Source organism: Dromiciops gliroides, chromosome 2, assembly GCF_019393635.1.
Source record: "Dromiciops gliroides isolate mDroGli1 chromosome 2, mDroGli1.pri, whole genome shotgun sequence".
NCBI classification, from domain to species: Eukaryota; Metazoa; Chordata; class Mammalia; order Microbiotheria; family Microbiotheriidae; genus Dromiciops; species Dromiciops gliroides.
The window spans coordinates 25,941,588-25,965,867 of NC_057862.1; the positions used below are offsets into that span (position 1 = coordinate 25,941,588).

General features: G+C 39.2%; 1 protein-coding gene across 2 annotated transcripts in view; it reads left to right on the forward strand.

Annotated features, from left to right (window-relative positions):
* LOC122739788 (solute carrier family 22 member 15-like) overlaps positions 1-24,280 on the forward strand; it is a 278,490-nt gene that overhangs the window by 31,316 nt on the left and 222,894 nt on the right. For both annotated transcript variants that reach the window (XR_006354678.1, XM_043981479.1), the window contains exons 3-4: positions 15,066-15,195; positions 22,253-22,474. Coding sequence is in view for 1 of the 2 variants with exons in the window: in XM_043981479.1 (XP_043837414.1) it covers positions 15,066-15,195; positions 22,253-22,474 (352 nt within the window). In the remaining variant the exon portion in view is untranslated. The remainder of the gene's footprint in view (positions 1-15,065; positions 15,196-22,252; positions 22,475-24,280) is intronic.

Consider the following 24,280-nt stretch of genomic DNA (forward strand, 5'->3'; position numbering starts at 1 on the left):
TAGAGCTGAGTTGAACGATTCCTTTCTGTTCTAAGTTACCTATGGTATCAACCTCCATGTCAAAATCATGTACCAATTTTGACCTTATTTTCATATACTGTATAAAATGTCGGTCTATGGCTGGTTTCTGCCATACTCTCTTCCATGTTTACAGCAGTTTTTGTGAAATACTGTAGTTTTTATCCCAGAAGCTAGAGTCTTTGGGTTTATGAAATAGCAGATTATTATAGTTATTTACTACTCTCTCTCCTGTGCCTAACCTATTCCTTTGATCCTGCACTCTATTTCTTAGCCAGTACCAAATAATTTTGATGAATGCTGCTTTATAGTATAGCTTCAGATTTGATGCTGCTAGTCTAACTTCTTATACATTTTCTCATTAGTTCCCTTGATATTCTTTTTTTGAAAAGTTTTTTAAATCATAAAAGTATCTTATTATAATCCAGTTGCATGTAAAGATAGTTTTCAACCTTTGTTTTCATAAGATTTTTAGTTCCAAATTTTTTTCTGTTTCCTCCCCCCCTAGCCAAGGCAATAAGTGATTTGATATAGGTTATACATGTACTATCCCATTAAACGTATTTCTGCATAGGTCATGTTGTGAAAGAAGAAACAGAACAAAAGGGAAAATCTCCAAAAAAGAAAAAAAAACTCACAAAATGTAGAAACTGTATGTATCCATCTGCATTAAGAATCCACAGTTCATTTTTTTTTCTGGATGTGGAGAGCATTTTCCATTGTGAGTCCTTTGGAATTGTACTGTGTCATTGTATTGCTGAGAAGAGCTGAATCTAATACAGTTGATTATCATACAATGTTGCTGTTGCTATGTTCAATATTCTTCAGTTCCAACGCTCATACTCAGCATCAGTCCACTTAAGCCTTTCCAGGTTTTTCTAAAATCTACCTGCTCAACATTTCTTTTATTCTTTTTTAATCATAAAAGTATTTTATTGTTTTCCAGTTACTTGTGAAGGCTAGTTTTCAACATTGAGTTTCATAATATTTTTAGTTCAGATTTTTCTCTTTGCCTACCTTCCCTCTTCCCTCCCCAAGACAGAATGCAATCTGCTATAGTTATACTACATAAACATTAACATATTTCTGCATTGGCATATTGTGAAAGAAGAATCAGAACACCAGGGAAAAGCTTCAAACAAGAAAAAACCCACAAAAAGTTGTAATAGTATTGTTCATCTGCATTTGGAATCCACATTTGTTTTTTTTCTGGTTTGGGAGACAGTTTTCCATCATGATTTCTTTGAATTGTTTTAGACCATTGTACTGCTGGGAAGAGCAATACTTTCACAGTTGTCATCACCCACCATTGCTGTTACTGTGTACAGGTTCTCCTTTTCTGCTCAATCACTCAGAATCAGTCCACTTAGGTCTTCCAGGTTTTTCTGAAATCTGCCTGTTCATCATTTCTTACACCACAATAGCATTCATTACATTCATAAATCACAAACTTGCTCAGCCATGCCCCAATCGAGGGGCATTCCCTTGATTTCCAAATCTTTGCACCCATAAAAAGAGGCTGCTATAAATATTTTTGTACATGTGGGATCCTTTCCTCTCTTTTCTGATGTCTGGGGGATTAGAGACCTAGTAGTGAGTGGTATTACTGGATCATAGGGTATAGATAGTCCCATAGGCCTTTGGGCATATTTTTCAATTGTTCTCAGATGATTGTCAGTTCACAACACCACCAACAATGCATAGTGGTTTGATTTTTCCATAGCTTCTCCAGCATTTCTTATTTTCCTTTTGTCATATTAGCCAATCTGACAAGGTGTGTGGTGGTAGCTCAGAGTTATTTTAATTTGTATTTCTCTTATCAACAGTGAATTTAGAGCAATTTTTCATATATGGCAAAGGTAGCTTTGATTTCATCAGGTGAAAATTGCCTGTTCATATCTCTTGACCATTTCTCAATTGGGGAATGACTTGCATTCTTATTAATTTGATTTAGTTCCCTATGGTATTTAGAAATGAGGCCTTTATCCGAAACATTGGATGTGAATATTGTTTCCCAGAGATCTTCACTTCTAATTTGACTGCTTTGCTTCTGTTTGTTTAGAAGCTTGTTTATACAAACCTTTTTAATTTAATTTAATCAAAATCACCCATTTTGCATTTCATTATCTTCCCTATCTCTTGTTTTGTAATAACTTCTCTTCTCCATAGATCTGAGAGGTGCACTACTCCTTTCTGTCCTAAGTTACCTATGGTATGAACCTCTATGTCAAAATTATGTACCTATTTTGACCTTATTTTCATATACTGTATAAAATATTGATCTATGCCTAGTTTGTGCCCATACTCTCTTCTAGGTTTCCAGCAGTTTTTGTGAAATACTCAGTTTTTATCTCAGAAACTCTAGGGTCTTGGGTTTATCACACGGTAGATTACTTTTGTCATTTACTTTCGTGTTCCTGTGCCTAACCTATTCCTTTGTTCTTGCGCTCTATTTCTTAGCCATTACCAGCTAATTTTGGTCAATGCTGCTTTATTGTATAGCTTCAGATTTGATGCTGCTAATGCAACTCTTATATATTTTCTCATTGGTTCCCTCGATATTCTTTTAAAAAAAATTTTTAAATCATAAAATATTTTTATTACATCCAGTTGCATGTAAAGATAGGTTTCAACCTTTGTTTTCAGAAGTCTTTAGTTCCACAATTTTTTTTTTTTGCTTGCCTATTCATATCCCTTGGCCATTTCTCAATTGGGGAATGACTTGCATTCTTATCAGTTTGATTTTGTTCCCTATACATTTTGGAAATGAAGCCTTTATCAGCAACAATTGTTATAAAAATTGTTTCCTAGTCTTTCTGCCTCCTTCAATTTTGCCTGCATATTCTTCTTTTGTAAAAAACTTTTTAATTTTATGTAGTCAAAATCATCCATTTTGCATTACATAGTATTCTCTCTCTTTTTTTGCTTATAAATTGTTCTCGTCTCCATAGATCTGAGAGCAAACTATCCCTTTCTCTGCTATGTTACAACCTCTACATCAAAATCATGTAATCATTTTGACTATTTAGTATATTGTGTAAAATATTGGGCCATGCCTAGTTTCTGCTATACTGTCTTCCAGTTTTCCTGCAGTTTTTGTGAAATACTGAGTTTTTATCCCAGAAGCTAGAGTCTTTGGGTTTATCAAACAGTAGATTGCTATAGTCATTTGCTACTGTGTCTCCTGTGCCTAACCTATTCCTTTGATCTGCTACTCTATTTCTTAGCCAGTACTAAATAATTTTGATGAATGATGCTTTATTGTATAGCTTCAGATTTGATGCTGCTAGCCCAACTTCTTATGCACTTTTTCATTTTTCCCTTGATATTATTTAAAAAATATTTTAAAAATTATATTCCAGTTTCATATAAAGATAGTTTTCAACATTTGTTTTCATAAGATTTTTAGTTCCAAATTTTTTTGTTCCCTTCCCCCTCTCCCAGACAGTAAGCAATCTGATATAGGTTATATATGTACCATCACATTAAACATATTTCTGCATAGGTCATGTTGTGAAAGAAGAATCAGAACAAAAGGGAAAAACTCCAAAAAAGGAAAAAAAAACACAAAAGGTAGAAATCGTATGGATTCATCTGCATTAAGAATCCACAGTTCATTTTTTTCTGGATGTGGAGAGCATTTTCCATCATGAGTCCTTTTGGAATTGTCTTGTATCATTGTATTGCGGAGGAGAGCTGAGTCTAATACAGTTGATTATCATACAGCGTTGCTGTTACTGTGTTCAGTATTCTCCATTTTCTAGTCACTTCACTCAGCATGGGTCCACTTAAGCCTTTTCAGGTTTTTCTAAAATCTACCTGCTCATCAATTCTTTTATTCTTTTTTAATCATAAAAGTATTTTATCATTTTCCAGTTCTATGTAAAGTAAATTTTCAACATTGTTTTTCACAAAATTTTTAGTTCCAAATTTTTCTCTTTGCCTCCCTTTCCTCTCCTCTCCCTAAGACAGAAAGCAATCTGATACAGTTTATATACGTACAATCACATTAAACATATTTCTGCATTGGTCATATTGTGAAAGAAGAATCACAGCACAAGGGAAAAGCTTCAAACGAGAAAAAAACCCCAGAAAACAGTGGCAACTATATGGTTCAATCTGCATTCAGAATCCACAGTTCTTTCTTTCTGGATACGGAGACCATTTTCCATCATGAGTTCTTTGGAATCATCTTAGATCATTGCAGTGCTGGGAAGAGCCAAGTTTCTCACAGCTGATCATCACAAAATGTTGCTGTTATTGTCTAGAGTGTTCTCCTAGTTCTGTTCACTTCAGTTACCATCAGTCCAGTTAAGTTGTTCCAGGTTTTTCTGAATTCTACCTGTTCATCATTTTTTTTTTTTTTTAGTGAGGTAATTGGGGTTAAGTGACTTGCCTAGGGCCACACAGCTAGTAAGTGTTAAGTGTCTGAGGGCGGATTTGAACTCAGGTCCTTCTGAATCCAGGGCTGGTGCTCTATCCACTGCGCCATCTAGCTGCCCCACAATAGCATTCTTTACATTCATAATCACACCTCGTTCAGCCATTCCCCAATTGATGGGTATTCCTTTGATTGCAACAAAGAGAGCTGCTCTCAATATTTTTCTATATGTGAATCCTTTCCCCTCTTTTATGACCTCTTTGGGATAGAGACCTAGGAGTGGTATAACTGGGTCAAAGGGTAAGCATAGTCCCATAGCCTTTTGTATATATTTCCAAATTGCTCTCCAAAATGATTGTCAGTTCACAACTCCACCAACAATGCAGTAGTGTTCTAATTTTTCCATAGCTTCTCCAACATTTGTTATTTTCCTTTTTTGTCATATTAGCCAATCTGACAAGTGTGTGGCTCAGTTATTTTAATTAGCATTTCTCTAATCAGTAGTGATTTAGTGCATTTTTTCATATGGCAAAGGTAGCTTTGATTTCTTCATGTGAAAATTGCCTGTTCATATCCTTTGACCATTTCTCAATTGGGGAATGACTTGCATTCTTATTAATTTGATTTAATTACCTACATATTTTAGAAATGAGGCCTTTATCAGAAACACTGGCAGTGAAAATTATTTCCCAGCAATCTGCTTCACTTCTAATTTAGGCTGCTTTGCTTCTGTTTGTTTAGAAGCTTTGTTTAAACAAACCCTTTTTAATTTAATGTAATCAAAATAATCCATTTTACATTTCATAATATTCTCTATCTTTTGTTTTGTCATAAGTTGTTTTCCTCTCCAGAGAGCTGAGAGTTGAACTATTCCTTTCTGTTCTAAGTTACCTATGGTATCAACTTCCATGTCAAAATCATGTGCCAATTTTGACCTTATTTTCATATACTGTATAAAATTTTGGTCTATGCCTAGTTTCTGCCATACTCTCTTCCACGTTTCCAGCAGTTTTTGTGAAATACTGAATTTTTTATCCCAGAAGCCAGAGTCTTTGTGTTTATGAAATAGTAGATTACTATAGTCATTTACTTTTGTGTTTTCTGTGCCTATCCTATTCTTTTGATCCAGCACTCTATTTCTTAGCTATTACCAAATAATTTTGATGAATGCTGCTTTATACTATAGCTTCAGGTTTGATGCTGCTAGTGCAATTTCCTATGCATTTTCTGAGTTCCTTTGATATTCTTTTTCAAAAAAGTTTTTTAAATCATAAAAGTATTTTATTATATTCCAGTTACATGTAAAGGCAATTTTCAACCTTTGTTTTAATAAGATTTTTAGTTCCAAATTTTTTTCTGTTCCTTCCTTCCTTCCCCCCAGGACAATAAGCCATCTGATTTAGGTTATACATGTACCATCCCATTAAACATATTTCTGCATAGTTCCTGTTGTGAAAGAATTAGAACAAAAGAGAAAAACTCCAAAAAAGAAAAAAAAATACACAAAAGGTAGAAACAGTATGGATCCATCTGTATTAAAAATCCACAGTTGGGGCAGCTAGGTGGCGCAGTGGATAAAGCATCAACCCTGGAGTCAGGAGGACCTGAGTTCAAATCCGGCCTCAGACACTTGACACTTACTAACTGTGTGACCCTGGGCAAGTTACTTAACCCCAACTGCCTTACAAACAACCAACCAAACAAAAATCCGTAATTCAGTGGCAGCTAGATGGTGCAGTGGATAAAGCTCTAGTCCTGGATTCAGGAGGATCTGAGTTCAAATCCTGCCTCAGACACTTGACATTTACTAGCTGTATGACCCTGGGCAAGTCACTTAGCCCTCACTGCCCTGCACAAAAAAAGAATCCTCAGTTCATTTTTTCTGGATGTGGAGAACATTTTCCATCATGAGTCCTTTGGAATTGTATTGTATCATTTGTATTGCAGAGAAGAGCTGAGTCTAATACAGTTGATTATCATACGATGTTGCTGTTACTGTGTACAATGTTCTCCAGTTTCTATTCCCTTCACTCAGCATCAGTCAGCTTAAGCCTTTCCAGGTTTTTCTAAAATCTACCTGCTCATCATTTCTTTTATTCTTTTTGTTTGTTCTTCCTTTTTTGAGGAGCAATGAGGGTTACGTGACTTGCCAGGGTCACATAGCTAGTAAGTGTCAAGTGTCTGAGGTCGAATTTGAACTAGGTCCTCCTGAATCCAGGGCGTTGTGTTTTATCCACTGTGCCACCAGCTGCCCCCTCTTTTATTCTTTTTTAATCATAAAAGTATTTTATTATTTTCCAGTTATATGTAAAGATCGTTTTCAACACTGATTTACATAATATTTTTAGTTCCAAATTTTTCATTTTGCCTGCTTTCCCTCTCCCCCTCCCCAAGACAGCATGCAATCTGCTATAGTTATATACATAAACATTAAACCTATTTCTGCATTGGTCATATTGTGAAAGAAGAATCAGACACCAGGGAAAAGCTTCAAACAAGGAAAAAAACCCACAAAAGTTGTAATAGTATTGTTCAATCTGCATTGAATCCACATTTGTTTTTTTCTGGTTTGGGAGACAGTTTTCATCATGATTTCTTTGGATTGTTTTAGACCATTGTACTGTGGGAAGAGCCAATCTTTCACAGTTGATCATCACCCCAACATTGCTGTTACTGTGTACAGTGTTCTCCTTGTTCTGCTCACATCACTCAGAATCAGTCACTTAGGTCTTTCAGGTTTTTTCTGAAATCTGCCTGTTCATCATTTCTTACACCACAATAGCATTCCATTAATTCATAAATCACAAATGCTCAGCCATGCCCCAATGAGGGGCATTCCCTTGATTTCAAATCTTTGCTCCCATAAAAAGAGCTGCTATAAGTATTTTTGCTACATGTGGATCCTTTCCTCTCTTTCTGATGTCTGGGGGTAGAGACCTAGTAGTGAGTGGTATTACTGGATCAAGGGTATGGATAGTCCATAGACCTTTGGGAATCTTCTCAATTGTTCTCCAGAATGATTGTCAGTTCACAACACCACAACAATGCATTAGTGTTTTGATTTTTCCATAGCTTCTCCAGCATTTATTATTTTCCTTTTTGTCATATTAGCCAATCTGACAAGTGTGTGGTGCGTAGCTCAGAGTTATTTTAATTTGCATTTCTCTATCACAGTGATTTAGAGCAGTTTTTCTTCTGGCACAGGTAGCTTTGATTTCATCAGGTTGAAAATTTCCTATTTATATCCTTTGACCATTTCTCAATTGGGGAATGACTTGCATTCTATCAATTTGATTTTCTTTCCCTATATATTTTATAAATATGTCCTTTATCAGAAACACTGGCTGTAAAAATTGTTTTCCAGCTTTCTGCCTCTCTTCTAATTTTGGCTGCATCTCTTGTTTTTGTACAAAACCTTTTTAATTTAATGTAATCAAACTCATCCAATTTGCATTAATAATATCCTACATCTCTTGTTTGGTCTTAAGTTATTCTCCTCTCATAGATCTGAGAAGTAAACTATTCCTTTGTTCCTAAGTGCCTCCTTTATCCCCCTTTATGTCTAATTCTTGTACCATTTTGACCTTATTTTGGTATATGTTGTAAGATGTTGGTCTATGCTTAGTTTCTGCCATATATCTTCCAGTTTTCCAGCAGTTTTGTCAAATACTGAATTTTTATCCCCAGAAGCTAGTGTCTTTGATTTTATCAAATAGTAGATTTCTATAGTAATTTACTTCTCTTTATCTTGTGCCTAACCTATTCCATTGATCCACCACTCTATTTCTTAACAGTACCAAATATTATTGGTGAATTTGCTTTATACTATAACTTCAGATTTCATATGTAGCCCACCTTCCTATGAATTTTTTTCATTAGTTTCATAATACTCTTAAATTTTTTTTTTAATCATAAAAGTATTTTATTATATTCCTGTACATGTATGGTATTTTCAACATTTGTTTCCATAAGATTTTTAGTTCCACAATTTTCTGCCTCCCTTCCTTCTGCCCCCCTCCTCAAGACAGAAAGCAATCTCATATAGATTATATATATAATTACAATCACATTAAACATATTTCTGCATTCATCATATTGTGAAAGAAGAAGCAGACCACAAGGGTCAAACCTCAAAAAAACAAACAACACACACACACACACAAAAACAGTATAAACAGTATGGTACAATCTGTATTCAGAATACACAGTTCTTTTTTTGGATATGGAGAACATTTTCTATTTTGTTGTTTGTTTGTTTTGGTTTTTGTGTGGGGCAATGAGGGTTAAGTGATTGTCTCGGGTCACACAGCTAGTAAGCGTCAAGTGTCTGAGGCCAGATATTGAACTCGGGTTCTCCTGAATCCAGGGCTGGTACTTGAGAACATTTTCTATCATGAGTTCTTTGGAATTATCTTGGATCATTGTACTGCTGAGTAGAGCCAAGTCTCTCACAGTTGATCCTCACACAATGTTGCTACTACTATGTTCAATGTTTTCCTGGTTCTGCTCACTTTACTCAGCATCAGTCCACCTAAAGTCTTTCCAGATTTTTCTGAAATCTGTCTGCTCGTCATTTCTTACAGCACAATAGTTTTACATTACATTCAGAAATCACAACTTGTTCAGACATTCCCTAACTGATGGGCATTCCCTCTATTTCCAGTTGTTTACCACCATAAAGATAGTTGCTATAAATATTTTTGTACATGTGGGTCCTTTCCCCTCTTTTATGATCTCTTTGGGATACAGACCTAGTAGTGGTATTATTGGGTCAAAAGGCATACACAGTCCCATAGTCCTTTTGGCATAGTTCTCAATTGTTCTCCAGAATGGTTAGGTCAGTTCACAACTCCACCAACAATGCATTAGTGTTCCAATTTTTCCACAGCTTCTCCAACATTTATTATTTTCCTTTTTTGTCATATTCTCCAATCTGTTAGGTGTGAGGTGGTACCTCAGAGGTGTTTTAATTTGCATTTCTCTAATCAACAGTGATTTGGAGCATTTTTTCATATGTCAATAGATGGCTTTGATCTCTTCATCTGAAAACTGCCTGTTTATATCCTTTGATCATTTCTCAATTGGGGAACGCCTTGCCTTCTTATAAATTTGATTTCATTCTTTACATATTTAAGAAAGGAGGCCATTACCAGAAACACTGGCTGTAGAAATTTTTTTTCCCCCAGCTTTCTGCTTTCTCTTCTAATTTTGGTTTGCACTGCTTCCATTTGTACAAAAACTTTTTTTATTTTATATAATCAAATCATCCATTTTATATTTCATAATATTCTCTGTCTCTTGTTTGGTCCATAAATTGTTCTCCTCTCCATAGATCTGAGAGGTAAACTATTCCTTCCTCTCCTCACTTACCTATGGTATCATCCTGTATGGCTAAGTTTTGTACCATTTTGACCTTAATTTGTATGTGGTATAAGATGTTTGTCTATGCCTAGTGTCTGCCATAGTATCTTCCAATTTTCCCTGCAGTTTTTGTCAAATACTGTTTTCCTATCCCCATAGCTAGTTTTTGTGTTTGTCAAATAGTAGATTACTATATTCCCTTTACTACTGCATCTCCTGTGGCCTAAACTATTCCATTGATCCATCACCCTATTCTTAGCCAGTGCTCAAATAGTTGCGATGACTGCTGCTTTCTAGTATAGCTTCAGATTTGGTACAGCTAAGCCCACATTCCTGTGCATATTTTTTCCATTATTTCCCTTAATATTCTTACCTTTTGCTCTTTCAGATGAATTTTGTTATTATTTTTTCTAGCTCTAAAATAATTTTTGCTTAGTCTGATTGGTTATAGCATGAATAAGTAAGTTAGTTTAGGTAGAATTACATTAGCTCGGCTTATCCATGGAGCACTTGCTATTTTTCCATTATTTAGATCTGATTTTAGTTGTGTGAAAAATGCTTTGTAGTTTGTGTCCAGAATGTTCCTGTGTTTCTTTTGGCAGCAGACTCCAAGTATTTTATATAGTTTTACTGTACTTTAAATGGAATTTTCCTTTCTATCTCTTGCTGCTGAGCTTTGTTGATCATGCCTAGAAATGCTAATGATTTATGTGGATTTATTTTATATCCTGCAACTTTGCAAAGTTATTCATTGTTTCAAGTAGTTTTTTGGTTGATTTTCTCGGATTCTCTAAGTATACAATCACTATCATCCTGCAAAGAGTGAAAGTTTGTTTTCTTTCTTTCCTCTTCTAATTTCTTTAATTCTTTTTCTTCTCTTATTGCTAAGGCTAACATTTCTAGTCCATTATTAAATAATAGAGGTGATAGGATGTCCCTTTTCACCCCTGATCTTATTGGGAATGACTCTAACTTATTTCTATTACATATAATGTTTGCTGTTCATTTTAGGTAGATACTGTTTATCATTTCATGAGAGCTACATTTATCCCTATGTTTTCTAGTGTTTTTAATAGGAATGAGTGATGTCTATTGTCAAAAGCTTTTTCTGCATCTATTGAGATAATCATATGATTTTGGTTAGTTTTGTTTTTGATGTGGTCACTTATGTGATGGCCTTCCCTAATGTTGAGCCAGACTTGCATGTTGGTCATAGTGTATTATCTGATGATAAATTGCTGTAATCTCCATGCTAATATTTTATTTAAAATTTTTTGCATTGATATTCTTTAGGGAATTGATCTATAATTTTCTTTCTCTGTTTTGGCTCTACCCTGGTTTAGGTATGAATACCATATTTGTGTCATAAAGGAATTGGTTAAAACTCCTTCATCTATTTTTTTCAAATTATTTCTATAGTATTTTAATTATTTGTTCTTTAAATGTTTGGTAGAATTCACTTGTAATCCATTTGGCTCTGGAGATTTTTTCTCTTAGGGAGTTCATTGATGGCTTGTCCAATTTCTTTTTCTAAAATAGGGCTATTCAGATCTTTTTTTCCTCTTTTTTATTATGGGCAATTATATTTTTGTAAATATTCATCCATTAATTTAGATTGTCAAATTAATTTGCATACATATTGGGCAAAATAGCTCCTAATTATTGCTTTAATTTCCACTTCACTGGTGGTGAATTCATCCCTTTCACTTTTGATATTGGTAATTTGGTTTTCTTTTTTCTTTTGTTTAATAAAATTAACCAAAGGTTTATCTATTTTATTGATTTTTTTCATAAAACCAGCTCTTTTATTATTCTAGTTTTCTTGATTTAAAGTTTATTAATCTCTCATTTGATTTTCAGAATTTCTAATTTAGCATTTAATTGTGGATTTTAAATTAGTTCTTTTTCTAGCTTTTTTTAGTTGCATGCCCAATTCATTGATCTCTTCTTTCTCTATTTTATTTAGAGATATAAAATTTCCCCTAAGAACTACTTTGGTTGCAGCCCACAAGTTTTAGTATGTTGTCTCATTGCTTTTTGTTTTGTTTTGTTTTTTAATCTCCAGTCCTTAACACTGTGCTTGGACCACAGTAAATGCTCAAGGAATTTTTTTTTTATTTATCATTCATTTACTTGTTCATTTATTCATTCAGTCATGGAGAGAGGTTAAAGGTGGATTTTTTATTCATCTTTACAATCAGGAAGACTGTCTAGGATGTTAGGATGTGTGTCGCAACACAGAAATTTCCAAAAAGACCATTATGGAATATAAGGAGGCCTGGAATGTGAGATCACAGATTGATAACCTTAGTGGTGCATCCATGGCTCTGGCAAGATGCTCAGTAGTGGGAAGATGTCAGAGATTTTGAAGAATAGCCGACAGAATAGCTGACAATATAGCTAACCCTGATAGACTTTAAGGTTTGCAGAGTTCTCTACGTGTAATATCTCACGTGACCTTACACAGGTCCTGTGAGATAGCCAGCATCGTTATCCTCATCACAGAAACTGACAGAAAGAAATTCAGAGAAGCTAGATGGATGATTTGGCCAGGGCCTCAAGTCTAGTAAGTATCTAAGGAAGGATGCCTGACTCCAAGTCCAGCACACTATCCACTGTGGGAAGAGAAGGGATGGAAGGCTGATGTAAGAGGACATACTGGTAGGACTGGGGGAAAGCTAGAGCCAGAGGTAGGAAGAGGAGGCCTTAGGATGTCTGTGGCACTATAGGAAGCCAGTTCCCAGTGGGCAATTAATCAATGCTTCCTGGATAGGGCTGAATGATTTCACCCCACTGATACAGATCCATCCTCAACACCTTCGTCAATGTTCTTTGTGAGGTGATGACGCTGATAAAATTCATTCTCAGTAGGCTGCCAGTCTCCTGCAGATAAGCCTGTGCATGTACTTGAGCTGCTGCTTGGATAACGGCTTTCTGCTTGTGACTCAGGATCTAGGGAGCACCTAGGATGGTGTGTACTTTGCGAGCCTAGCCTTGGGGAGCTAAGGGTTGCCTCTGCACTGCAGGGGAGGCATCTGCCCTGAAATGTAGCTCTGAACAGACTCCATGTTTAATTTCAGTCTAAGTCTAAAAGCGTGAGATGAATGGTGTGTGTCGCAGGATGCAGCCTTCCCTCTGCTATAGATGCTCAGACTGAAGCCAGTGGGGAGGCGGCCCTCCTGAGGCCAGAGACAAGGACTCAGAAATCTCGGGCTCTGCATCTTTCTATGGGCAGTGCTGTCTTATTTGGAGTCAGGAATACCTAGTTCAAATCCTGCCTAGTACATTCACTTACCCACTCTCAGCCTCAGTATCCTTATCTGTCAATGGAGACCTATCTCATAGGGTTATTGTGAGGATCTGAGGTAAGGTCTTTGAAACTCTGAAGCACTGTATAAATGCGAGCTGTTATTATGAAAGGGGAAAAAAGCCTTGCTCAAAGCCATCCTGTCCCTTAGAGAGCCCCACGTTTCCTTCCCTGACAATGAGCTCTTGCCTGCTGAGCTAATAATACATCCTCTCCTTTCCAATCATGAGGCCCATTTTGCTCTTTGGGATAGCGGAGGCTTCATTTTTTTTTAAAGACGCACATGATTGATTTCTTTCGCTTAATCCCTCCATACAAAGCGCTGGTTTGCTCTGGCCTGGGAAGGAGCTTTTTTTCAGTGGATCTCTTGTCTTTGGCAGTTAATTTAAAGCATCCTTCCGTTGAGTTAATGCTTCTGGCCAGGCTAATAACCTTGCAAAGTAATTGAGGTGTCCTTTCTTTTCTCCTTTTCTGCCTCTTCTGCTCACGTGACTCTTCCTGCTCTGAGTTCGGCTCCCTGATTCTTTTGCCCTTCTCTCTGCCTGAACCTCCCACGGAGCAGCAAATTAATATCCCATGAAGCTCATAAATCTAGAACAATAAAAGCACAAAATCAAATCCTCATGGCTTTCCCTAAGAAAAGCTGTAGGGCATGGCTGATTTCTGGGTTTTGTGTACAAAGAATAAATCATATTGAGGGCTGATGAATGGCCTCAGAGCAAGGATGCAGACATTTATTCTGCTGTGATCCCCAGGAGGTCAAAGCAAGCATTTTAACAAGCCAGTCTTATAGGGAAGCGACTTGTCTTGGACCATAAGTGGACTCTCTAGCTGCTGCCTTCAAACAATTCAGTTCAGTGAACATTGATTAAATCCCTGCTGTGCGCTAGACTCTGGGCACTTTCATCCAAGGATATGGGCTGTGTGACCATGGCAGGAACCAACTGTGAGCTTGACCAAGCCATTTGACTTCGCCAGGCCTCAGTTTTCTCATCTGCAAAATGAAGAAGTTGTATTAGATTCTAGGAATCTATTCCTCCCCAAATAATTATGCCCAGTCTAAAAGAGCCATTTGTTTCTGATTATATTTTAGTTCTTGTGTTCTAGTTTGGTTTTATTCGTGCCCTTTGTAAACATCCTATTCTCCTCCTCTTATACACTCCTTCTCACCCATTGAACCTTCCTTATAACATAGTAAAAAATACTTAAGCAGATGTAACCAACGTAGTTACTGTGTCTGACAGTGCTTGGACATAATAAGTGCTTAATAAATTCTCTCTCTCTCTCTCAAACGTTCTGCATCTGCTGTCTCTGGCTCCTGGCCAAAAAAAGCTCATTATGATTTCATTAGTATGAGGCCAATTCTTGATGCTTTTTTAATCGGACTTTTGATTTCATTGGTCTAGCAAAGTCCTGGTCAAGAATCTCACTTTACAGACACAAATCAGCAACTGCTCTGCAATGTATAGTCTTAGTGTTAGTGTTAGTCTTATAGTCCTCCTTGTGATGCTGAGAAATTTGATGACTAGCCTGGAGGGACACAGCTACTATGTATGAGAAGAAGGAAGGAAGGGAGGGTATCTGTTGCTATGGGCTGAGACTCCTTACAATTTGTTACAGTTTGGCTGCTATTGCAGTCATTTATGGTAGTCACTGTATCTGTCATTCTCCTGGTTCTGTTTACTTTGCTCCGTATCAGTTCATACAGGCGTTCCCCCACTTCTCTGAATTCAGGTGATCATAGATTTAGAGTTGGAAGGGACAGCAAAGGTCATCTGGCCCAGTGCTTTATGTTGTATTGTTTGTTATCAAGGTGCAATTCTATTCCATTACATTCATGTGCCAAAATTTGTTCAGCCAATCTCCAATCTTTGGGCATCCACTTGGTTTCCAGTTTTTTTGTTTTCACCCAAAGGCCTTACTGCCTCTCCACGTAGCTTTCCCCCAGTACTTTAAATGAGTTTGGGGTTCATTGTTTTCATTTTGTTTCATTTTCAGGTTCATTGACCAACATGACCTTTGCAGTTGGCATCGCATTCTATGCTGCATTAGGGTACTGCATCAGGGACTGGCGAACCTTGGCCTTCGTCTCAAATTCTCCTGGGGCTTTCTTCTTTCTCCTTTCCTAGTAAGTTGTTGGAAGGCTTTTCACAGAAGAAGCCAACATATAACCATCCATTCTCTGATTCTCAGTTCTGCTTGTTTATAAAAATGGGATGTATGTGGTTTAGGGCTAGAATCACCCCTGGGAAACATTCTAGGAAAGCTGGCTGCCTCTGTTCCCCAAGGACCCAGCACACTGATTCCGTTAGGATAAAGCATCCAAGGCCACTGTTCATTTCCATTCAGCAGACATTCCTTAGCTGCCTACTGTGTTCCTGGCATGAGGGACCAAAAGACAAAATTCAATCAGTTAATAAGCATTTATTAAGCACCTTATAGGATCAGATGAGATAATACTTATGAAGTGCTTAGTACAGTGCCTATCACATAGTAGGTGCATACTAAATTCTTGTTCCATCCCCCTACTATACGCCTAGTGTTGAGCACTAGAGATGGTGTGTGTTGTTTGCCCTTTGTTCTCAAAGAGGACCATGACTTTGGGGTGATGTCATGACTTGGAGTAAATTGCATTTAAGTGAAGGAGGGCTGTGCAAGGTCACCAGCCTCACTCTCTCTTCCAGAGCCATCTGGGTCTAGTAGCAAGATATACATCTGGATGACTGGAGATGGCCCTGGATGGTCAAGGCAATTGGGGTTAAGTGACTTGCCCAGGGTCACACAGCTAGTATCAGAGGTGAGGTCTTCTTGGCTTCAGGGTAGGTGTTCTATCTACTTTGCCACCTAGCTGTCCCAAGCACTAGAGATACGAAGAAAGACAAAACTCAGTCCCTGCCCTCAAGGAGCTCACAGTCTAGTGAAGTAGATAATGGGCAAACAACAATATACAGAGAAGCTATTGAAAGGATAAATTAGGGATAAGCAAGAGAAGGAAGGAAGGCAGATCAGGGAAGGCTTCTCATAGAAGGTGGGATTTTAGCTGGGACTTGAAGCAATCCAGGGATTTCAGGAAGTGGAGATAAGGACGAAGAGAATTTCTGGCATGTGGGAGAGCCAATGGAAATTCCCAGAGTCAGGATACGGAGTGTCCTGAGGAGGAACAGCAAGGAGGCCTTTGTCATTGGATTGAATAATATGTGGAGTTAATATGGCATTAAAGACTGGGAAAATGGGGTGCAGATTATGAAAGGCTTCAGATGCCAAGGAGGATTTTATATTTGATCCTGGAGGCAATAGGGAGCCACTAAAATGTATTGACTAGGGAGTGACATGGTCAGACCTAAACTTTAGGAATATTAATTTGACAATTGAGGGAAGATATAGAGAGAAGCTTGAGGCAGGAGACCAGTCAGCAGCCTATTGCAATAGTCCAGGCATCAGGTGGTAAGGACTTGGACCAGGGTAGTTATCTGAGAAATGTTACAGAGATAAAAACAACCGTCCTTAGAAGTAGATTGACAATGAGGAGTCAAGGAGGATACCTAGGTTTTGTCTCTGGGTGACCAGGAAGATGGCGGGTGGTGCCCTGGACCTTGATAGGAAAATTAGGAAGAGAGGCGAGATTTGTGTAAAAGAGAATGAATTCTCTTTTTGACATGTTGAGTTTAAGATGTTTATGTGACATCCAGTTCTAGATGCCTTAGAGGCAGGTGGAGATAAGAGACTGGAGATCCAGATAGAGCTGAATAAGTAGGAATGGGAATCATCAGCATAAGTAAATCTATGGGTGCTGACAAGATCACCAAAGGGAACAATAGTACAGGGGAAGAAGAGAAGAGTTTCCCGGACAGATGCAAATCCACAGTTAATGGGCAAGACCTGGGTGAAGATCTAGCAAAGGAGACAGAGAAATCTGATGGGTGAGAGAAGAACCTTGGAGAGAACAGGGTCCTGAAAACCTAAAGAGAGAAGAGTAGCAAGGAGAAGAGAGTGAGCAGCAGTGTCAAAGGCTGCAGAGAAGTCAAGAAGGAGAAAGATAGAGAAAAGGTCAGTAGATTTGTTCATTAAGACATCATTGGGGCAGCTACGTGGCACTGCAGTAGATAAAGCACTGGCCCTGGATTAAGGAGGACCTAAGTTCAAAGCTGGCCTCAGACACTTGACACTTACTAGCTGTGTGACTGTGGGGAAGTCACTTAATTCTCATTGCCCTGCGGAAAAAAAAAGAAAAGAAAAAAAGAAGACATCATTGGTAACTTTGGAGAGAACAGTTTCAATTGAATGTCAAGACTACAGAGAGTTCAAAAGAGAGTGAGAGAGGTAGAGGCACTGGTGTAGACAGCATTCTCAAGGAGTTTAGCCACAAGCAGAAAGAAAGCTATAGGATGATAGTTCAAAGGAATGGATCAAGTGAGGGTTTTTTGATATTGGGAGACATGGACATTAGGTAGAAGGGAAGCAACCAGTCAATAGGAAAACAATGCAATTTTTTTTTGTGGGGCAATGAGGGTTAAGTGACTTGCCTAGGGTCACACAGCTAGTAAGTATCAAGTGTGTGAAGCCAGATTTGAACTCAGGTCCTCCTGAATCCAGGGCTGGTGCTTTTTCCACTGTCCCACCCAGCTGCCCCAATTAATAGGAAAAGATTGAAGATTAGTGAGAGAGTAGGAATGATAGACAGGAATCTGCTAGAGAAATTGGGATGGAATGGGATCACTTGGGCATGTTGAGGGAGTAGCATCAAAAAGGAGAAGGGTCACCTCTTCATGAGAGACAGGAGTGAAGGTAGAAGGCACCCAAGTGATGTGTGATAGGGAAGAAGGGATAATAGAGAGCTCTCAGCAAATAGCCTCAGTTTTGTGGCAAAGTTCTCACTGGAAGGGGTGGTGGGAAGGGTTTGGCCAAGGTGCTGTCATGAATGTGATAGGGAACTGATTAGGAGAATATAAAAACATTGCTTTGCTTCAGTGAGGGCCCAGTTGAGATTATATAACATTAATCTATGGTGGACCCAAAGAGCAAGATTTCAGACTTTTCTACAGCTTTGTTCTGCAGCACTTGGCTAGGAATGAAGGCAGAGGATGGTGGGATGAATCCGAGGCTTGGCAGGACAAGATTTTTGTAGGGGAGGAGGACGAGGGATTTGAAAGAAGACAGTGAAGAGTTGAAATGATTTACCAATGGGTCAAGATGGGGAAGGGAGAAGAGTGAAGCTTAGTGCAGGGGTGACGGTCTAGGAAAGAACTGAAGGGTGGCAAGATTGGCAGGCCTAGTGACAATAAAGAATAAGAGCTGCAAGGCAGAAGCTTATGAACCAAAATGACAAGGGCATGGATCAGGCTATTCATTACCATGGTATATCTTCTATGCACCCCTGAGTGAGGGCCAAAGGTCTGCCAATAATTTCCTTTGGGTTTCATTGGGAAAGAATATGTCTTCATTGCCACCCTCCCAGGGTACATTATAAAGATGCAGTGGCCATCATCATTATCAGGCAATGATGATAAATCCTCTTCTCCTCTCTGTTGGCCACACTGGAGCTGGCCAGCTCCTTACCCTTGTGGGCTCCTTAGTTATTCAGCATCGCCCTGTGCCAGAGGTAGGCACCTGAGATCCAGGAGCACTGTTTGTGAAGCAGAATTGCAAAGAGTTGCTCTAGCTGGGACCAAAATAAAATAAATGAGCTATTTATAATAAATTATTTAAAAATTCACTCTAGAAGAGGCCTTTGACAATCAATGGGGGGATCTGCTCTAAAGATCCCGGCAAGTTTCAGATCTTTTAATGTGGCTTCCTCCACTGGCCCCATTCCTAGCCTTTTCCCAGCAGCCCGTGGGATTAAGGAGAGGATGGAAATGGGGGACCAGTTCCATATGTGTAACTCCTTCACCTCTTCCTCTTCTTAGCACCATAGGATCGTGGATTTAGACTTGGAAGGCACCCCAGAGTCCATTCAACTCCCCTCATTTTACAGAGGAAGAAGCAGAGGATCAGAGAGGTCAAGTGATTTGCCTTAGGTCATACAGGTAGTGTCAGAAGCAGAATTTGAACCCAAGCTTTCAGGCTCCAGAGTTTTTTATGCCTCCTCCTCTTCCCCTCTGGGACACTGAACTAAAAGGCCATCAATAAATGGCTCCTTTTCTGAAGTCACAAGAACAGTCAGTCAATAAATATTTATTAAGCATCTACTACAAGCCTGGCACTGTGGGAAGTGCTGGGTGTATAAAAAGAGACAAAAGATAGTCCCTTGCCTCAAGGAGCTTAAAAATCTGCAAAAGTGACTTCTAAGCCACCAAACTAAGGCATGGAGGTTAAGGGATTTTACCCAAGGTAGGAAGTGGCTGAGAAGGACCTGAACTCCAGATCCTCTTTTCTCTGTATTACATATGCTGCCCCCCCGGGAGTCATTCTCTGGGGTCAGAGGGAGAGCCCCCACTTTATGATCCTTTTTCTTGTTAACTGTCGAGAACTCCTGGTGAGCAAACTCCTGCTATTAGCATTTTCTTTGCAATTGTTGGTCTTAGAGAGTCACTTTGGGGACTAAAAATGACTGTGTTAGAGTCACATAGCCTGTGGTAGAGGGAGGATTTGAACCCAGGTTTTCCCTGTCTCCAAGTCCAGCCATCCATACATTTGCCATGGGGGCAGCCAGGTGGCGCAGTGGATAAAGCACTGGCCTTGGATTCAGGAGGACCTGAGTTCAAATCCAACCTCAGACACTTGGCACTTACTAGTTGTGTGACCCTGAGCAAGTCACTTAACCCTCATTGCCCCACAAAAGAAAAACAAAAACATACATTTGCCACAATACCTTTCTTACTTGGAGTTCCATATTGGAGGACAGCCCAGGTCTTTTTGTTGATAACTAAGCAACTGTAGGGCTACAAAAATAAGAAAGGACAAGATCCCTTCCCTCAGAGCTTTAAGAATGGGGAAAAAAAGCATTCTGGCTCTAGCATCAGAGGGCCTGACTTCAAAGGCTACTTGTTGCTTATTGTCCATGTGGCCTGGGGCTTCAGTTTCCTCCTTGGTCAAGTGAAAGTGTTGGCACAGTGCTTGGCACATAGTAGGCACTTGATAAATATTTATTGATTGACCAGATGACTCAGAAGTTTCTTCCTAACTTTATTTTTTTTCTGAATAGAATTTTATTTTCCAAAATATATGTAAAAAACAAAATTTTAACATCAATTTTTAAAAAAACTTTGTATTCCAACTTCTCTCCCCCCCTCCATCCCCACCCCCCCCACCCACAAGAACTCAATCAATTCAAAATAAGTTATACATGAGTAGTTATGGAAAAATTCCCATATTAGCTAGTTGTGAGAGAAAACAGTAAAAAAACCCAAAACTTCAGATTAAGGAATTGTCAAAGAGGAAATGAAAAAAAATTTTTAAATGTTTTTCCATCTGTTTTCAGATACTATCAGTTCTTTCTCTGCAGATGGGCTGCAATCTTCAGGAGTCCCTCAGGGTTACATTGGATCATTGCCTTGCTTAAAACAACCACATGCTTCCCAGCAGATCATCCCCCACGACTGCTGTTATTTTGTATACAGTACATTTCACTCTGCTTCAGCTAATGTAGGTCTCTCCAGGTTTTCCTGATAGCATCCTGTTCATCACAACCTCTATATAGTACCTTAAGCTTGACAGAGAATCTTCTTCACAAAAGCCCAGAAAAGTAGGTACCATACATTTTGCCATTATCATCAATCATCATAACTATTTCCCTCCATCCCACTCCCTTCCCATGACATTTACTCTATCTTTTTTTACCTATTCCTCCTCAGAGGTGCCTTACTTCTGACTATCCTCTCCCTTGCTCTGCACTCTCTTTTTTCACCTTTCCTTCCTTCTCCTCTTCCCCTCCTATTTTCCTGCAGGGTTAAACAGATTGCTCCTCCCAATTGGGTATGAAAGCTATTCCCTCCATGAGCCCACTCCAATGAGATAAGGGTTCCTGAGCTAATTCTGTGTTCTAAATTGTTCTTCCTCCCTCCCTCCTCAACCCTCCCGATGAGATCAAGCAATTCAATATGTCATACTGGTGCAGTAATGCAGAACATCTTCATCTTCCTTGAAAGTGTTTTGCTTTTTACTGTTCTCTCCCCCAATCTGCCCTTTCCTCCTTCCCTTCTCCCCACCTCTTTTCTCCCTCCCCCCCCAGGGCAAAAGTATATTACTATACCTACTTGAGTATGTATGTTAGTCCTTCTTTGAGCCAATTCTGATGATATTAAGGTTCACTCACTCCCCAACTCCTTCCCCCTCTTCTACTCTCCTCCATAAGCTTTCTTCTTGTTTCCTTCATGTGAAATACTTCTCCCCAGACCATCTCTCCCCTTCTCCCTCCCCCAGTTTATTCCTCCTTCACCTCAACCCTATTTTAATGATGTCATCATGGATTAGCTAGGTGGCACGTGGACAAAGCACCAGCCCTGGACCCAGGAGGCCCCCCAAGCCCAACTCCAGCCCCAGACATAAGACACCCCTCCCCGTCTGCCCTACAAAGAACAAAACATAAATGCTTTACAGATATCATCGCTTCATATTCAGTTCAGCCCTGTCTTCTGTGAATTTCTCATGAAGAATTTTTGTTTTGTTTTGTTTTATTTTTTGGTGAGGCAACCAGGGCCAAGTGACTTGCTCAGGGTCTTCCTAACTTTAAAGCTCTTATCCCAGGATCATGAAGCTCAGATCCCAGAACAACTAGACCTCTTGACACGTTTGGGATAGAGGAGTCTTATTTATGGTGGGCCCCGGTGGGGATAATTTGAGATGGAGTCTCAGCAATGGACACTTCCTGGGTTACCAGGCAGGGTCCTCTTTGGATCTTGTTGCTGGGTCTCCATATCTGGCAGTGACTCTGCATGACATGGGTGCTTGTTGATTTTCCCATTAAGGAGCAGAAAGCCAAAGTGTCCTTGAAGATCTGCTGGATTTGGAAGCAGTGGGGACAGACAAGCTATGGCTCTTGCTTAGCACTGCCTTGAAATCTTATTCTCCTGACTCTGGAAGCCAGCTGAGCCCTCCCTCTGTTCTCCAAGCCTAGAAATGCAGGCATGATGACCTTATAAGCTTATGCCTTGAACTGATTGTGAAGGAGAAGAGGGAGGCTCGGAGGTTATTGTGTCTGCCTGGAATGAGTTTTCATGGTCTTGTCCATTTTTTTTTTTTGGCAGTCTGCTCCCTGAATCACCAAGGTGGCTGCATTCCCAAGGGGCTGTGGAAAAAGCAGAGGCCATAATGCACTACATAGCCTGTGGTAATGGAAAAGAGAGGCTGAGGATAAAATTGAAACCACTTGGAGGGGCAGGAAAAATCCAAGACTCAGCACCTGGGGTACTGAACCTTGTGACACACCCAGTCCTGCGAAGGCGGACAGCCATCCTGATGTATGTTTGGTAAGTGAGCCAGTGAAGGCCATGGGTCCAACTGAGAGAGCCTGGCTTGGTCAGGCTTGGAAAATGGGCCAACAATCTACCCTTTAGACACATGTTTAGAAGAGGGTTTTTGGGTGTAGCAATGTGGTGCAGTGGATAAAGCACCGGCCCTGGATTCCAGAGGACCTGAGTTCAAATCTGGCCTCAGACACTTGACATTTACTAGCTGTGTGACCCTGGGCAAGTCACTTAACCCTCATTGCCCTGCAAAACCCCCAAAAACCAAAAAAGAAGAGGGCTTTCAATAAAAAGTGATCCCATTGGTCGATTGTTCCTGGAATAAATAAGAATTTTTTTCAATCCTATTATTCCATCCATCACTATCAGAAACTCCTTGTATAGAGATTTCCTCCACCGATACAATTTAGAAAGTCCTTTGAAATGGACATTCTTGGGGAGTTGTGAAAGACACTGAGATGATGCAGTTGGTCCAAAGGTACACAGCTAGCGCTTTCCAGAAGCAGGACTCGAACTCAGGTCTTCTTGAATCCAAAGCCATCTTTTTATCCATTACACTGTACTGTCTTGTCCTCAGGGAGTTTACATTCTACTGACATCTATGAGCATCTCCTTTGTCAGATAGTTAGGTTGAGAGAAAAAACTGCTAGCTCTGTCCCACTTTCTCACAGAGAGCCCATCTCTTCTTTTCATACTTTTTATAGTAACCTGCTTTGCTCAGAAATTTTTCACTGGTCTCTTTAGGGACATAAACAAGCCTACAGCCTCTGGCCTCCTTTCAAGGCTGTGACTATTTTGAGTGGAGGCATAAACGAATGCTTGGCCTTGGAGTTTTTGCTCAGGCACTGAAGCAAAGGGTATAGCTGATGACAGATTGGCTTACCTTATCTAGCATGGATATTGAGCTAGGTCATGGGTGCTAGTAAAAGTATACCTCACTTAGACTTAGCTCTTTTCAGCAATACAATGATCCAAGACAATTCCAAAGAACTCATGTTGGAAAATATTCTTTACATCCAGAAAAAAAGAACTGTGGATTCTGAATGCAGGTTGAACCATACTGTTTCTACTTTTTTATGTTTTTTTTTAGAAGCTTTTCCCTGATGTTCTGATTCTTCTTTCACAATATAAACAATGCAGAAATATTTTTAATGTGATTGTACATATATAACCTATATTCGATTGCTTTCTGTTTTGGGGAGGGTGAAGGGAAGGGAGGGAGAGGGAAAAATTTGGAGTGAAAAATCTTATGGAAACAAATGTTGAAAACCATTTTTACATGTAACTGGAATATAATAAAATACTTTTATGATTTAAAAAAAGTATACTTCACCATAAGAAACCCCCATAGGCACCATCCAACTAACCAATTAATGGACAAGCATGGTACTGTTGACACATATCTTTTGGACCCCAACACCCTCCATGCTTGGAAAACAGATTAACTAGGGTGGGACTCTGTGTGTGTGTGTGTGTGTGTGTGTGTGTGTGTGTGTGTGTAAAACAATTAACTACAGGGCTCCTCTTATATGATACTTCACTTGTCTGTAAGGAACCTCAACTTCTGCTATTCCTCAATTCAAAGCCATATAACATCCCCAAGAATATCATTGTTTAAAAATGGGCTTTGGCAGTAGAGAGTGATTTGGGGCTCTTGAATGTACTGCCCAGTTTCCTACTTCTCATCTACAAAGTTCTCAGAGCTTCACAAAATGCTTTCTTGATAGTAGTCCTGTGGGGCACACTGGGATAGTCAATCAGTCAGTCAGTCAGCATGCATTAAGGTCTTACTATGTGCCAGGCACTGAG